At 48.4% G+C, this 17,080-nt stretch overlaps 1 protein-coding gene and 1 long non-coding RNA gene across 2 annotated transcripts; one reads left to right on the top strand and one right to left on the bottom strand.

Annotated features, from left to right (window-relative positions):
• Window positions 1-9,563: 9,563 nt before the first annotated feature.
• LOC145535684 (uncharacterized protein CXorf49 homolog) lies at window positions 9,564-13,770 on the bottom strand. Its single transcript, XM_081564064.1, has 7 exons — window positions 13,689-13,770; window positions 13,442-13,615; window positions 12,169-12,353; window positions 11,385-11,508; window positions 10,771-10,847; window positions 10,443-10,488; window positions 9,564-9,734 (listed from the first exon to the last, which is right to left on the bottom strand). The coding sequence occupies exons 1-7, from the start codon at window positions 13,768-13,770 to the stop codon at window positions 9,730-9,732; spliced, it is 693 nt and encodes a 230-aa protein (XP_081420190.1). The 3' UTR covers window positions 9,564-9,729.
• Window positions 13,771-13,774: 4 nt separating this feature from the next.
• On the top strand, window positions 13,775-16,471 carry LOC145535569 (uncharacterized). The gene is made up of 2 exons (XR_014075478.1): window positions 13,775-14,397; window positions 15,986-16,471. It is a non-coding gene; the product is annotated as an uncharacterized LOC145535569 (long non-coding RNA).
• The last annotated feature ends 609 nt before the right edge of the window (window positions 16,472-17,080 follow it).

Genomic DNA, 17,080 nt, shown 5'->3' with positions numbered 1-17,080 from the left:
ATAGTAGGTAACTGTATTGTCTCAAAATTAAATTTCCTGAGTATGATAATTGCATTAAGATTTTGAGGCAGACTAATCTTTTTCTTTAGAGATCCATACTGGAATATTGAGAGAAGATACACCGCAACGTCTTAAAGGAACTCCAGTGATTCAACAAAACAGAGAGAGAGACAGACAGAGACTATGGCAAATGTGGCAAAATATTAATAGTGACTCAGTCCAGGTGAAGGATCTTTGGGTGTTCTGTGCTGTTTTCTTGCAACTGCTATCCGTAGAAGGAATACCCTGGGGGTCCAGTGGTTAGGACTCAGTGGAAAAGACCCTGATGCTGGGAGAGAGTGAGGGCAGGAGGATAAGGTGGGGTGGGGGTGGGGTACACAGGAGGAGGTGGTTGGATGCCATCACCGACTCAATGGACACGAGTTTGAGCAAACTCCAGGAGATAGTGGAGGACAGGGCAGCCTGGTGTGTTGCAGTCCATGGGGTCGCAAAGAGTTGGACACGACTTAGTGACTTGAACAACAACAACAGCTACATGTAAGAGAGATATTTCCGAAAATAAAATTTGGGGGCAAAGAGGACATCATGGGCCACTTTATTCCAGTCCGTTTGAAAACTTAGGAAAAGATGACCAATTTTTAGAAAAAAAAAAAAGAAATAACTTACCAACACTGACTCCAGAAAGAATAGCCACCCTGAGTTGCTCCAGGTAACCATAATGAAATACACCAGTAGTCAAAGCAACTTTCACAGAAATCCTCCAGGCATCCCCCACTGAATGCTGACAAACATCCTAGGCATAAATATTTTCAATTTCACACAAAACCTTAGGAAAAATAGAAAAGGTGGGATACTCCCAAACTCATTTCCCTGAGAATGAAATAACCTTGATATTAAATCCTGTCAAGGACAGTTTGAGAAAGGAAACGCACAGGTCAATCACACACTCAGCGCATAAAAGCAAGAACCAGAAACAGAATCTTAGCAAGGTGAATCCTACAGGATATGCAAAAGGGAAATACATCATATGCCATGAGTAGGTTCATCCCGGGGCTTCCCTGGTGGCTCAGATGGTAAAGAACCTACCTGCAATGCGGGAGACCTGGGTTCGATCCCTGGGTGGGGAAGTTCCCCGGGAGGAGGGCATGGCAACCCACTCCAGTATTCTTGCCTGGAGAATCCCCATAGATAGAAGAGCCGCTGGGCTCCCCCCTCCATGGGGTCGCAAAGTGCCGGGCAGGACTGAGCAACTAAGCACAGCACAGCACACAGATTCACCCCAGGAATACAAACTTGATTTAATTTGAGGTGATATATCCTTCCAGCTTATCAAACTATGGGAGAAAACCATGTTCAGAAAAAGTAAGTAGTGTCAATATCTATTCATAATGTACTTTTAAAAACATTTCTTTTAATTTAATGTTTATTTTTAACTGGCGTGTAGTTGATTTACAATGTTGTGTTAGGTTCAGGTGTACAGCAGAGTGATTCAGTTATACATCTACATATATCCATTTCTTTTCTGATTCTTTATCCATAAAAATTATTACACAATGTTGAGTAGAGTTCCCTGTGCTATACAGAAGGCCCTTGTTGATTATCTGTTTCACATATAGTAGGCTGTATCTGTTAATCCCGAACTTCTAATTTATCCCTCCCCTACCGCTGGCTTTCCCTTTTGGTAATCATAAGTTTTCAAAGTCTGTTTCTGTTTGGTAAATAAGTTCCTTTGTACAGTTTTTTAGGTTCCACCCCTAAGGGACACTTGTCTTTCTCTTTCTGACTTTCCTCACTCAGTATGACAATCACCACATCCATCCATGTTGCGGCAAGTGGCATTATTTCATTCTTTGTATGGTTAAGTAATATTCCATTGTATATATGTATCACATATTCCTTATCCATTTCTCCGTCATTGGATATTTAGGTAGCTACCGTGTCTTGGCTGTTGTAAAGAGTGCTGCAATCAACATTTGAGTGCATGCATCTTTTCAAATTATGGTTTTCTCCAGATATATGCCCAGGAGTGGGATTGCTGGATCTTACGGTAGTTCTATTTTCAGTTTTTAGGGAAACTTCATACTCTTCTCCGTAGTGGTTGTACCAATTTATGTTCCCATCAACAGTGAAGGAGGATTCTCTTTTCTCCACACTTTCTCCAGCATTTACCGTTTGTACATTTATGATGATGGCCATTCTGATAGGCGTGAGGTGATACCTCATTGTAGTTCTGATTTGCATTTATCTGATAATTAATGATGTTGAGCATCTTTTCACGTGGTTTTTGGCCATCTGTGTGTCTTCTTGGAGAAACACAATTTCTGCCCCTTTTTATAAAACATAATGGGCAGATTTTATATATATATGCGTATGTATGTATGTATGTATGTATGATGAGGTTCATGAAGTGCTTGTATATTGGAAGGTAATCCCCTGTCTGTCACATCATTTTCAAATGTATTCTCCCATTCTGAGGGTTGTCTTTTCGTCTTGTTTATAGTCCCCGCCCCACCCCCCACCCCCCCGCAACCTTTGCTGTCCAAAAGCTTTTAAGTTTAATTACATCCCACTTGTTTATTTTCGTTTTTATTTTCATTACTCTAGGAGGTGGATGCAAAATCATATTGCTGTGATTTATGTCAAAGAGTGTTCTGCATATGTTTTCCTCTAAGAGTTACATAGTGTCTTGTGTTACATTTAGGTTTTAATCCATTTTGAATTTATTTTTGTGTATGATGTTAGAGAATGTTCTAATTTCATTCTTTTCTGTGCAGCTGTTCTCCCATCACCACTTATTGCAGAGACTGTCTTTTCTCCTTTGTATATTCTTGCCTCCGTTGTCAGAGATTAATTGACCGTAGGCACATGGGTTTATTTCTGGGCTTTCTATCCTGTTCCTTTGATCAATATTTCTGTTTTTGTGCCAGTACCATACTGTTTTGATGACTGTACCTTTGTAGTATAGTCTGAAGCCCAGGAGCCTGATTCCTCCAGCTCCATTTTTCTCTCTCAGGATTGCTCTGGCTATTCACAGTCCTTTGTGTCTCCATACAAACCTTGAGAATTTTTGTTCTAGTTCTGTGAAAAATACCATCGGTAATTTGATAGGGATTCAGCATCAGTAGGTTGCACTGGGTTGTATAGTCGTTCTGCCAATATTGATTCTTCCAATCCAAGTGATCTCAGAGAGGCAGCAGTGAGCTGTGGCTTTATTTTTTTTTTTTTTAATTTATTTATTTTAGTTGGGGGCTAATTACTTTACAATATTGTAATAGTTTTTGCCATACATTGACATGAATCAGCCATGGGTTTACATGTGTTCCCCTTCCCGGACCCCCCACCCACCTCCCTCCCCATCCCATCCTTCTGGATCATCCCATTGCCCCGGCCCTGAGCCCTTGTCACATGCATCGAACATGGAATGGTGCTCTGTTTCACATATGACAATACACATGTCTCAATGCCATTCTCCCAGAACGTCCCACCCTCACCTTCTCCCTCAGAGTCCATAAAATTGTTCCATGCATCTGTGTCTCTTATTCTGTCTCGCATATAGGGTTATCGTTACCATCTTTCAAATTCCGTATATATGCATTAGTATACTGTATTGTTGTTTTTCTTTCTGGCTTACTTCACTCTGTATAATGGGCTCCAGTTTCATCCATCTCAGTAGAACCGATTCAAATGTATTTTTTTTAATGGCTGAGTAATATTCCATTGTGTATATGTACCACAGCTTCCTTATCCATTCATCTGCTGATGGACATCTAGGTTGCTTCCATGTCCTGGCTATTGTAAACAGTGCTGCGATGAACATTGGGGTACACGCGTCTCTTTCAATTCTGGTTTCCTCGGTGTATATGCCCAGCAGTGGGATTGCTGGGTCATATGGCAGCTTTAAAGATCTAAACGTAAGACCAGAAACTATAAAACTCCTAGAGGAAAACATAGGCAAAACACTCTCCGACATAAATCACAGCAGGATCCTCCATGACCCACCTCCCAGATTATTGGAAATAAAAGCAAAAATAAACAAATGGGACCTAATTAAAATTAAAAGCTTTTGCACAACAAAGGAAACTATAAACAAGGTGAAAAGACAGCCTTCAGAATGGGAGAAAATAATAGCAAATGAAGCAACAGACAAACAATTAATCTCAAAAATATACAAGCAACTTCTGCAGCTGAATTCCCGAAAAATAAACGACCCAATCAAAAAATGGGCCAAAGAACTAAACAGACATTTCTCCAAAGAAGACATACAGATGGCTAACAAACACATGAAAAGATGCTCAACATCACTCATTATTAGAGAAATGCAAATCAAAACCACAATGAGGTATCATTTCACACCAGTCAGAATGGCTGCTATCCAAAAGTCTACAAGCAATAAATGCTGGAGAGGGTGTGGAGAAAAGGGAACCATCTTACACTGTTGGTGGGAATGCAAACTAGTACAGCCACTATGGAGAACAGTGTGGAGATTCCTTAAAAAACAGAGCTGTGGCTTTAAGTTTGCCCCTTTGAAAAATGCATTTCTCAAGGAGGCAAAATCTGTAAAAAGAGGTACAGAGTGTATTGTTAGAGACACAGCACAACAAGTAGGAGAGCACACAGAGAAACAGCTTGTTTAGTTAAGACAGAGAAGGCAATGATACACACTTGGAGAGACAGGGTGTGGGCATCTGTCCTAATGAGGAGGAGTGCAGTGAGAGGCAGTTAAGTCACTTATATAGGGCAGTCCTTTTGGGTCTTTGTTTCCGTTTGGCCAGTTATCCTGTTTCTTTTCTCACACCTGACCTGCCCTAGGACCCTCCCCAACATGCATGAGCAACTCTATCCCAAGATGCATGCCAGCACAGAGACCTAAGGGGGAGACGTTGCATCACATATTATGGGGTGGGGCCCCTTTGTTTTTGACCCCCAAGGAGCCTTTCTGCCCATGTGCAGTGTCTCTCCTGCCCTGAGAATGGGACACACGTGACCTCTTGCTCTTTTACTCAAACGGAGAGTAGCCCCTCTGTCTCTGCCAGAGCTGTTATCTTAAAGTGTCCTCAGGAGACAAAGCCTGACTATTTACCCTGTATCTCTTATTCTTTCTCTTTCAAAGGGCAAGCCGGAGGTTGATTGTAAATACCTGGACTCAAGCCCGCTTGCCTCCTTCCTTGGGAAATGGAAAGCAGAGGCTAGTTGCAAATGCTTGGCCTCACAAGAATATGATCTTTCTTTCCATCTCTTTATGTCATCTTCAACATCTCTCATTAGGGTGTTCCAGATGAGGATCTTTATCCCTTCCCTACCTCTGCCTTTCCCTTTTGGTAATCATAAGTTTTCAAAGTCTGTTTCCGTTTTGTTAATAAGTTCATTTGTACAGTTTTTTAGGTTCCACGTGTAAGGGACATTTGTCTTTCTCTTTCTGACTTTCTTCACTCAGTATGGCAATCACTACGTCCATCCATGTTGCTGCAAGTGGCATTATTTCATTCTTTTTATGGTTAAGTAATATTCCGCTGTATATAGGTACCACATATTCTTTATCCATTCCTCTGTCGATGGATATTTAGGTAGGTATTCTTGCCTGGAGAAACCCATAAAAGAGGAGCCTGTTGGGTTACAGTCCATGGGGACGCCAAGACTCACACACGACTGAGCAACTAACACTTTCACTTTCACTTACTAGCATATGAAATGAGCACAGTTGTATGGTAGTTTGAACGTTCTTTGGCATTACCCTTCTTTGGGATTGGACCCCATGAACAGGATAGCAATGTAACAGATTTCTATATAATAATTTTGTACTCTTCAACTTTACTGAATTGATTTATGAATTCTGGAAGATTTCAGGTGGCATCCTTAGGATTTCCAATGTATAGTAACATGTCACATGCAAACAGTGACAGTTTTCATTTTCCTTTTCCATTTTGGACTCCCTTTGTTTCTTTTTCTTCTCTGATTGCGGTCTCATACTGTACTTTCTACAGTTTATTAAATAATATGGGTTTACTGAAATTAATTTACATAAAAATCTAAGTGCCTACAAACATTCGATTATGGAAACACCACTACAATCAACATAAAAAGCATTTTCATCAGCTACAAAATTGTTTCATTCTCTTTGGTAGTTTAACCCCTAATCTCAAGCCCGAGACCCTGGCAATCCCCAGTCTGTTTTCTGTGTCTATAGTTTGGCCTCCTCAAGAATGTGAAGTAAATGGAATCGGGCAGTATGTAGATTTATCCATTTGGATTCCTCAGAGAAAAGAACATATCGGTGACTTCTGGACGTGCAATGTACATTTATGTCACCTGAGTATAGTTACATGGGTTGATTGGTTCATGATTATTTGTGATACTGAGGGCTCACACGCTCCACAACGTGTATATGTATGGTCTGTTTAATTCAATGTAATTAATCTTTTATGTTTGGAAGGGTTATTTTAATAAAAAGCAATAGTAAATCCTTTTCAAAAAGTGAATCATCCTGGTAAAAGTCAGGCTGGCAGATACCTCAAGAGGACTAGGGAGGAAGAAGTGATTGGCTTGGAACAAAAGGGGGGTTCGAAACTACAGGCCTGTTCTCCATCTGCATCTGAGCAGTACTTACCAGGCCTTCAAGATCGCACGAGCACAAGGGCATCAAGCACACCACAGTCATTCAAACACTGGGACACTCCAGGGACTGGGATAGTTACCCAGGGATAGTCAAGGTGGAAAATCTGGCAGCCCCAGTGTGCCCGGCCGAACCTGGCCAATGCAGGTGAAACTTACCCCACATTAAGTCAGCTGAGTAGCAGCCTTCATTGCATCTGCAAGCATAACCCACTGTTATCACGCAAAGGAAACTACAAGCCAACTGCAGGGATTAGGACTTGGACATCTTTGGGCAAGTTTACTGTGCTCACCACCCCAGGCTCCCTCTTCAGGACTCACCTCCTCTACCTTCTTTGTTTGTGCCAATCTCCCTCAAGAGTCCAGAGAGAGAGGTAGGCCTGGGGCTGGGGCTGGGGCTGGGGCTGGTGGGGTGGGGGTGTAATGGGGAGGGAGCCTCTTCCCAGGTGTTGGACAGGCAGGATGGGGCCTAGGGCTCTCCAAAGCAGCTGTCACTGTCTCCCAGGCTGGAGAAGGGGCCTGAGGGGGAAAGGCAACAGGGGTGCACCGAATGAGGCTGGGCTTCGGCCTTCCTCCTACCCTCTGGGGCGCAGATGTATTTCTTTAACCTATGCCTCAGATTTCCCGCTGGAAGTGGAAGGCTTGGGGCTGAGCCAAGGCCTGTGATGTATATGTTTCCAGCAACATTATAGTGAGGTAGTTGGTCTGAACTGTGTGCCCAGAGGAGGGAAGGGAGCCTGGTGAAAAGTGAGCGAGGGGTTGTGTTCACGCCCTCGCACCTCCACTTCCATGAGCTTCTCCAACTTCCTCACCCTGGTGACCACAGTCCCGTGCCCCACTCGGCCCAAGGGTGGTGCTGATGCTGGTGCTTGACTTCTCCCCAGGCACAACTTACCTACGTGTCTCGGTGGGCAGAAACCTCAGCGGGAAGGTCTCTGCCAAATCTACTCACTCGGACAACAGCGAGATGTGCTACACCACCAGGCAATAACCACCGGATCAGCTGTAAACTAAGTGATCAGGCCCTCCTGCTCCAGGGAGGGGTCTGAGTGGAAGGAGTAAGTCCCACGCATGTTCTTTGCTGACCCTGAGGTCTGTGACTGGCCCAACCCTCGTGCTCTGTCCACCTGACCTCATGCCATGAGCCCCGGAAGGAAGTCAAGGTCAAAATGTGGGGGAAGGGCGGGCCCAAGGGCTCCCCATAGCTCAGGTGCAGTCACCCCTAACTCCCCACAAGTAATCCAGGTTGGGGGGGGATCTCCTGTTTCTAAGATGGGCAGCCACGTCCCAGGTAGTCTCCGAAGCCACCCTTCCCATTTTCACTCATCCACACCCTCAGCAGTTGGCAGACATCACAGAATCGCAAGGTAGGATCCAGTGCCTCCTCCAGCGACTCCAACATTTTGGGATGTCCTGTCCTGAGGTTTGGTGAACTGCATCCTCCCCCTTCTATGTTTTGGGAACGTGACAACACCCCTTGAATAAAGGAGATCCGACCCTTGCTTCGGCTCACTCAGTGCCTTACAGAATCTGGACCAGGCTCTATTTCCATTACTCCCCGAATCACACCTTTCTGCCTCAAGGGGCATTATCCCTGATGACTTTAATTCACCCAGAGAGATGCCCAGGCACCAACTTTGAATGTGCTACCTACCATCATACCCTCTTTTGTGAAATAAAACCGTGGTCTTTCAGGAAGGGAGTCAGGCAGAACCTACCCTCATTTCACTCCAATACAAATGTGTCCCTCTGAGTCTCAGGCTGGCACAGCCCTGGGGTCTTGGCTGAGAGAAGGAAGTCCTCCCCAAACTTCAGGGCGGGAGGGAGGGACGGGAATTGAACATGGATTTCAGACTCAGTCTTGTGTGCCCTAACAAGTAGTCTGGGAGACTGAGCTGGGACACTCCGGGAAGTATCATTTGCAGGAAAATCTATGTCATGGGGCTGGTGGAACGGTATTTGATGGAGACCCTGTAAGAACACAGACTTACCAACCATACTTGTCATAGAGCCTGATGGGCCCGTTTCCACTCAAGGGCAGAGAGACATCCAGGCTGCAGGAGTGCAGGCTGGTCAGTTGGTTAGGGCAGGGAGGATATGAAAGCTCCAAGGACCGGACCATCCATCTCTAGCTGTCAGGGTGCACTCTGCCCCAGACTGGCACCAGACGCCTCTCCTGACCTCCAGCTCAGCAACTAACCTGAGCTTTTCTCCTGTGTTCCCCTGTGTTCCCCTGAGCTTCGATCCTGCTCCCCAGTTCAGCGGGTCCAAGATTCATCCTCATGCCCTTTACTGAACCCAAGGAAGGGGAAGCCAAAGTTTTGGTGCCTGAGTCTCAGGGGTGAGTGCTAAAGAGAGCGGGGAGAGTACGCAGGTTCCTGCTTGCAAGGTGGCTCCGGGGGTGGGGTGGGGTAGGGACTCCACTGAGAGGGTAGGGCAGGGGAAGGGGGAAGATGAGCAAACCTGTGCCTGTTACCACCTGCTTAAGTAAACATGCAGGCAAGGTCATCGATGGCAAGCCAGGGGAGAGATCGAGGGTGCTCTGACAGGAAAGCAGAGTGGTCGGGGTAAGCAGGACAATGAGTGCAGTGAGGGAAGGGTGAAAGACTGGAGCTCTGTAAGGGGGTCATGACTTCCTTCTGACAGGGAGGCAGAATGGCAGCAATGAATGGAAACTCCTAAACCCCAGAGGAGGGTGTTTAGAGAACTAGAAGAGGGCCTTCAGGGAAAAGGGGGGACGTGCCAAGGTGGCCAGACAGAGCCCACACAGAACACACACTAGGGGCGCTCCGCTGGCCTGACGGCCTGGATGGTAGCACAGGCTGACCCAGAGTGCCCCCCACAGGATGCCAGAGGTACTGTTGTGGAACAGGCTCTGATACGGAGTGGCTCCCCACCAGGCCTTGCCCCATTCCCCCAACCCCTACCCCCCAGAGAGAGGACAGAACACAGAATATGAGAAGCCTTTTAATCAAAAACTGCTGTGAAACTGGGGCAGACAGGGGGCAAAACAAGGGGCAGAGGATGCCCTGGTGGAGGCAGAACAGGAGGCAACAAGCTTGGCCACAGCTCGCCGGCCCCGGAGGTAACAGCTGCTCCTCTTGCCGGAAGATACTGGGCTCAACCTGTGAAACAGCAGAGTCAGGGAAGAGCCTCAAGCCAGGGCCAGCCCACGGCCCTGCTCAACAGCCAGGACTGTGGGAAGGGGTGTGGGGTGTGTAACACTCATTTCAAAGGATCCGGAACTTGTCAACCTGGTACTGCATGGAGGCTGCAACAGGGAGAGGCATAAACAGGTGCTCTAGACAGACGGACATAGAAGCCTGTCCCCCTGTCCCCGTGGGGAACCACCTAGCCCTGCAACCTGAAACCCACATACCCCCAGCCCCGATGCAAAGAGCTCTGGGCCTCGTCACTCCCCACTACCGGAATTAAATGTGGAGCCATTTCCTAAAAGGAAACAAAATGTGCCAGCAGCTCTCAAGGTCGGGGCCACGCCCAGACCATTCAAAAATTGTCTCACAAACAATCCAACAAGAACCTCCGAGGCCACACCAGATCAACAAGGCATCTCTACAAGTCCTATCAGAAGGAGCTCTCTAGGACTCGCCTGGCTGGCAGAGTGTGCACGCAGTCCACACAGCACTTTGCTCCTTGTCCACACGCCCAGCTGAACATGCACCGCCCGCTCCAGGGTCAGGCGTGATAGGTTCTCCTCCCCACAGGAATGCTGGTCCCTACGAGGCCTCCTGCACCGGCAGCCCACCCACCCCAAGGGCCCACCCCACTTCTGCATTAAGAACCCACTGCTCTCTGTCCCTGGTTCCTCATACCAAGTTGCTCCTTAAGGTCGTCTATTTCTCTCTGTAGCACCAGACACTAGGCCAGCAGACACAGCAGGAAGAGAAATGGTTAGTATACACCCGCCTCCCCTCTCCTCCTCCTCTCCTCTCCCCCCGGGCCCTCCATCCCAAAGCCAGGTGTCTAGACTGGCAAGGGAAAGACTTTCCTCAGAGGAAAGGAGGTGGGCTCCCTCCCTGGGGTGTGGGATGGGGACGGGGCGGGGGGCGGGGGGGGTGCCCACACATGTCAGTTGAACTTGGACCCAGATCCCACCATGGGGTTTGGGTGTGCATTTCCAGGAGCCAGAAGAAGCATTACCCGAGGACAGCCCTGCCTTGCAGCTGGCTGCTGCCGCCTTTTCGGTCTTGGGGGATGGTCAGTTGGTTCACGGTCACCTGACAGGGAAAGGACACACAATCCAGCTTCCCAGGCTCCCAGTGAGGTGGAAAGGGCCAAGCAGGGTCTAACGTGAGGTGAGGCAGTACCACCCTCTGCTAGCATCAAGCCTCCCCGGCTCTGCCCGGCAGGCAGCCCAAACCTTCTCTCTGGGCCTGCCCCTCCTATTCCTCAGGGGCAGCCATTTTACCACGATGGTCCCGAAAGACTGTGGTTCTGGGTTCGAGCCTCCCAGAGCGGCAGCCACGGCCAGCACCTGGGAGAGCAATGTGGGCGAACAGCACTTCACAGAAAACGCTATTAGCCTGCAGGTCTACGCCCAGAGTAGCTGTTGGGGCACTGCCACCGATCACCCCTGCCAAACAAATCCCACACAGAAGGTGATGGGGCCAGGGCTAGCCCTGCTGACACCTGTTTCCCATGGAAGAGGCAGCCTGAGAGCAAGGCTGAGGCCCCAGAAAAGAGAGAGAGACAGACAGAGGTTTCTGCCCTCACCCCTGGTTCCCTGCCCCCATATCAAAACCCAGGACACTCACCTGAGGGGCCAGGCCCTCTGGGCATGACTTCTCCCTTGTTCATGGCCACGGGCTCTGAGTTTCCTGAATCCTGCCCGCCTCTGATGTTGACGTTGGTGCTGCTGGGTTCTCCTTGACGCACCACCTGTGGACAAGACGCCGGTGCCCTGTCAGTGGTCAGCTAAGAACAAAGATTTCTCACTGACCTGGAGTAAGGATGTGTGTGTGTGCATGCACCTGTGTGTACCAGTGCATTTATATGTCTATGTCTGTGTGTGTGAGACCTCGTGTGATTCAAGACCGAGCTGAGGCAGGGAACTGGAAAGGAAACTGAAAGGCTGATCTCTTCAGCACATTCCCTCTAAGTCAGCCCCAGGCCAGCAGGCAGAGCTGAGCTGGGGACAACAGTGTGGCACTGAGAAAGCCTGGGGCCCCTGCAAGGAAGGTTTGGGGATCAGCTAGGAAGTAGGATTCAGGAAAGTGATGTGTCTAAACACCGAAGCTCTGTGAAGCTTTTAAGGGGCCCCTCAAATCAATTCAGCTACCAGCTCTCCCTTCCACTCCAGCCCCAGCCTGGCTGGAAACAGGCCAAGGGTGGAGAACCCAGCCCAGCACACCCAAAGTGCTACCTTAACGTTTGTCCCTAGTAAAAGACCCCAATCTGGCATCCTAATGACCCAGTGACCGAGGGCCACCCAATGACCACCCCTGAGGGATGGACAGAGGGAGCACGGGTGAAGACCTGTGTCCTGGGGAGGATGGCAGGGGGAAGAGGGGGGAGCGAGGAGGGGCCTGGCCTACTCACTCGGCCCTTTGGGAATGGGTCTCTATTTGGGTCGTTGTCTTCTCCGGACACCGCCATTGCTGCCACCAACTCCCGTGCCCGCCTAGCCATGGATTTCTTCCGAGCGCCGGTTTGCTTGGATTCTTTGGCTCCCGAAGGGACCAAGGCATACTTCTTGGACCTCTCAAGCAGCGGGATGCCGGAGACTGGGGGGAAGGTGACCGGATCCAGGGGAGTGGCCGAGATTCCCTGCTCCCAGGAAGGGAAGGTTCTCCCCGGGGCAGGTTTGGAGACGCCCCTGAGGGATTTCTTCTCCTGTTCCCCCTTCCTCCTAGGACTGGGCCGCGGTAGGCTGCCTGTAGTGGCAGCTGCAGTAGCTGATGCTACTGCTACTCCCGGGTACCTGGGCAGGCTGCCCCCCTTCTCCCTGAGCACGCTCTGCAATTTCTTAGGGGGAGAGACGTCCTCCTGCTCTGCATCGCCCTGCCTGACCTGCCTTTCCACAACCGAGATTAATCCTCGCAGAGCCGAGGACAGGCAAGTGCCTGGCACGTTAACGAGATTCTCCCTGCCTTGGACTTTCGAGTCTCTGGGTGTGTCCCCGGGGTCCTTGGGGCCGTTGAGCTTGGCCTGGCCTCTGTCTTTGGCATAAATGCTCACCCTCATCAGCTCTATCTCACTGAACTCATCAGAGGACTCGGAGTCGGACAGCAGCCCGGCTGGGCTTTCTGAGGGGAGCCGCTGGCGATCCACAGCCACCTTCAACCTACTCTTACTGCCTCTCTTCGGGATCCCCCAGGCCCGGCCCGCCTCGACTCCGCCGACCTGGAGAGGGCAGGCCTCAGCCTGTGCCTCTTCCCCACACCTCCGGGCGGCCACGCCTCGACTGCCGGGACGCGCCTCGAGGTCCCACAAGGGAGACCCTTCGCCGACCACGTAGCTCTCCGGGAACAGGCATCTGCGGATGCCCCGCAAGCCCAGGTTGGTCAGCTGCTGCAGGACGGTCGCCACTGACTCGTCAGCCAGCTGCAGGACGTCCCCCTGGTCGTCGGCCGGGGAGCCAGGCCGGTCTTCGCGGCCCCACAGCACCTGCCCTCCCGCTTCCGGCACCTCCCACTCTGACTCGAAGCCTTCAGGGTCTAGGAAGCCATCCCCACCCTCACCCTCGCCGCTTCGCGGTGCCCCCGGCTCGGGGCATGGCCTGGGTCCCCGCGGGGCTGTGGAGCTGGCCTCAAGGCCGCTGGTCTGCTCCCGCACTCTGAGCCGAAACCCGCTCCCCAAACAGCCGCCTCACCATCTGAGGAGCTCATGTCGCAATCTGGGTGGCCGGCGGACCTGGGACGGTGACGATTTATCAACCGGATCGAGGTGGCAGCGGTGGCGGCGGTCAGGGCAGGCGAGGCGGGTGGCGTCTGGCGCACGCCGTCAAGCGCCACGCGCACCACGCGCACCACACACAGGAGATCGCCTCAAATCACGCGAGGCTTTCAGCGAGCCAGCGCTGCCGCCTCCTCATTGGTCCGGTTCCTGCCAAGCAGCACACGCCTTGTTTGCCCGCGCCCTCGAGGTGTAACCAATGGGGTCGAGGGCCTCCTGTGGTTTGCTGCCAAGCCCAAAGGCCATCCCGGCAGATGGCGAGTTGGTGGCTGAAGGTGATGCTGCGTGTATACCTCTGTCAAGCCTCTCGTCCCACCTCCTCCTGTCCCACCTCCCCTTTCCGGTTAGAGTCACAGCCCTGAGCCCTGACTGTGTACAAAGTGGGTGGAGCAGGAGGCAGGAAGGTACTGAGGGCGCTGGTCTCCTGGGAGGTGAGGATGAAACGTCAGGATGGAGGCGCTGGGCGCCTAGCACGTGCTGAAAGCATTTGCCAGCCTCCCTTCCACCACAAGTCTTATGACCCGATGGGAGAATGGGCAGAGGAATCCCGCGCTCAGTGATGAGTGGTCGGCGTACTTCTCCCTAAGTGGCCAGAGGACAAAGGGATTGTCGTTTTCTTCTGTAACATCTCTGCCTCAACTGCTCCATCAAACGTTCTTGGCAGGCAGATTTGGGGGACAGTCTGGGGTTGACCTCACTCCCTCAGCTCTTTCCCCACTCTGAGGCAATTCAAAGAAGAGAGAGTCTCACTGTCCAGTCCCCCCTTCAAAGATGCTCACCACCGCTGACCCTGGAGATGTAAACTAAAACCACGAATCGGGCTTCCTGCACTAGGACGACAAGCTTCCAAGTGCTTAACCATTCCGAGAGTGGGTGAGTTGAGGAGCAAACCTCTGTGGCGGTGGTGCAAGAAATCCATTTGGGAGGTAATTTGGCTGAATCTATGAAAAGCAACTTATAGAGCAGGGACCCTGTGCCCGGCACTCTTCTAAGTGCTGTACATAAATAGTAATGCTTCCTTGTGACCCTCCTAGGACTATAGTACTAATGATCACCAGCCTCTTACAGGTGAGGAAACAGGTACTGAGAGGTTCAGCCACTGGCCCAAGGTCATTTGGCCCATGGGGATCAGTGGTAGAATTGAAACCAAGCAATCTGACTTCAGAGTCCTTGCTTTGATCCAAAGATCTTAAACCTTAAAAAAAAAAAAAAAAAGAGAGGAAAGCCATTTTTTTCCTCTCTCAGGAAGTCCACGGCCTGGCACACCTTCTAAAAGTGAGGGTTTATTTCTAAGATCTCTAGTTTACTCCACCGATCTATTTGTTAATATGGCACTAACATACAGTTTTCATTACTGTAGCTTTGTAAAGTTTTGAAATCAGGAAGTGTGAGTTCTCTACTTTTTCTTTTTCCAAATTGTTTTCCCTATTTAGGATCTCTTTTTAGATTCTATTTAAATTTTAGGACGAGTTTTTCTATTTCTGTAAAACATGCTATTGGGATTTTGATAGGGTTTGCATTGGATCTGTAGATCACTCTGGGTAGTGTGTTAGAGGAACAGATCCAGTGGAGTGTGTGTGTGTGTAAAAGAATTGACTCATTCGAATGTAGAGGCTGGTAAGTCCCAAGATCTAGAGGGTGAGTTGGCTAGCTGGAGACCCAGAAGAGCCAGTGGTTTAGCTCTAGCCCAGGTTAGAAGGCCTAAGAACCAAACCAGTAGAGCTGATATTTCAGTTTGAGTCTAAAGGCAGGAAAAGAAACTGATGTCCCAGGTCCAAAGGCTTTCACGCAGGAGGAATTCTCTTACGTGAGGAAAGGTTGCCTTTTCGTTTTATTCAGACTATCAACTGATTAGGTAAAGCCCACCCACATTATCAGGAGGAAATCTGTTTTATCCAGTTGACTGATTTAAATGTTAATCTCATGAAAAAGCACCCTACAGAAACACCCGGAATAATGTTTGACTAAATACCTAGGCACTCTGTGGACCAGTCAAGCTGACACATAAAATTAACCACCTTAGATAGTGTGGACTTCTTAACAATATTTATATTCCTGTCTGTGCAGAGAGATGCCTCTCCGTTTATTTGTGTCTTTTTTAGTTTCCTTCAGCAATGTTTTGTAGTTGGCAGTGTACAAGTCTTTTGACTCCTTGCTTGAGTTTATTCCTCAGTATTTTATTCTTTTTTGCTGCTAATGTCAATGGAATTGTTTTCTTAATTTCCTTTTCAAATTGTTCTTTGTTAGTGTATAGTAATACAACTGAACTTTCCTTTTGGATTTTGTGTCCTACAACTTTTTTGAATTTGTTTATTAGTTCTACCAGTTGTGTCCATGTGTGTGTGTAAGGGTGTGTGTAATCTTTTGAGTTTTGCATGTACGAAAGCATGCTATCTTCAACAGAGATAATTTTACTTCTTTCTGACTTGGATGCCTTTTATTTCTTTTGCTTTCCTAACAGCTCTGGCTATGACTTCCAGTTGTTGAATACTAACATAATGGTGAGAGCGGGCTTCCTTGCCTTGTTCCTCACCTTAGAAGAAGCGATTTCAGACTTTCACCGCTGAGTATGATGTTATTTGTGGACTTTATTATGTCGAGGTAATTTCTTTCTACTCCTAGTTGTTTGACTGTGTTTTCTCATGAAGGAGTGTTGAATTTTTTGTGCATCTATAGAGAAGATCGTGTGATTTTTGTCCTTCATTCAGTTAATGTGTTTTATTACATTGATTGATTTTTGTATGCTAAACTATCCTTGCACCAAGGGATAAATCCCTTTTGACCGTGGCACATAGTCCTGCTAATGTGCTGTTGAATTGTTTTGCTAGTATTTTGTCGAGGATTTTTGCATCCGCATTCATCCGGGAATGTGGCCTCTAGTATTCTTTTCTTTTGGTGCCTTTGATATCAGGATAACGCTGGCCTCATAAAATGAGTTTGGAAGTGTTCCCTCTTCTTCGATTTTTTGGAAGCATTTGAGAAAGATTGGTATTAATTTTTTAAATGTTTGGTGGAATTCTCCAGTGAAGCTATCAGTTCCTGATTTTGTGTGTGTGTGTGCGGGGGGGGTTGTCATTACCGATTCAATCTCATTGTTGGTCTATTGTGTTTTCTGTTTCTCCTTGATTCAGTTCTGGTAGATTGTGTGTTCCTAGGAATTTATCCATTTCTTCTAGGTTGTCCAATTTATTGCCACAATTGGTCATGATATTCTTGTAAAATCCTGTTTATTATTGTCACGTTGGTTGTAATATCCCCTCTTTTATTTATGATTTCAGTTACTTTAGTCTTTTCCTCTTAGTTAATCCAGCTAAGGACTTAAAAACAATTCTCTGTGTATAAAGAGGTTTGCTCACAACAGTGTTGTTTATAAGGGCAAAAAACCCTGACTGCTACTTACATTTTCATCACAAAAGCTACTAATATCTCTTGAAACTTGATTATGTGCTAGGCCCTCTACATGCATTATGTCATTTAATTCTCACAACAGCCATGTGAGGGAGACACTAATGTTATCCCTACTTTATATTCAAGGCACAAACATGCGATAACTTCT

Source organism: Giraffa tippelskirchi, chromosome X, assembly GCF_054371585.1.
Source record: "Giraffa tippelskirchi isolate mGirTip1 chromosome X, T2T-mGirTip1v1.2.pri, whole genome shotgun sequence".
NCBI classification, from domain to species: domain Eukaryota; kingdom Metazoa; phylum Chordata; class Mammalia; order Artiodactyla; family Giraffidae; genus Giraffa; species Giraffa tippelskirchi.
The sequence above is the reverse complement of the archived record's forward strand: the minus strand, read 5'-3'. Positions and strand labels throughout refer to the sequence as shown.

Bases quoted from the DNA above. Each gene is read 5' to 3' on its own strand.
- LOC145535684 (XM_081564064.1), bottom strand. From the start codon at position 13,770: ATGGCCTTTGGGCTTGGCAGCAAACCACAGGAGGCCCTCGACCCCATT. The intron at 12,354-13,441 runs GTGAGGCGGCTG...CCTTCCCCCCAG, and splicing joins CGACATGAGCTCCTCAGATG to TCTCCGGCATCCCGCTGCTT. The intron at 10,489-10,770 runs GTAATGCTTCTT...CTGCTGGCCTAG, and splicing joins CAAGGCAGGGCTGTCCTCGG to TGTCTGGTGCTACAGAGAGA.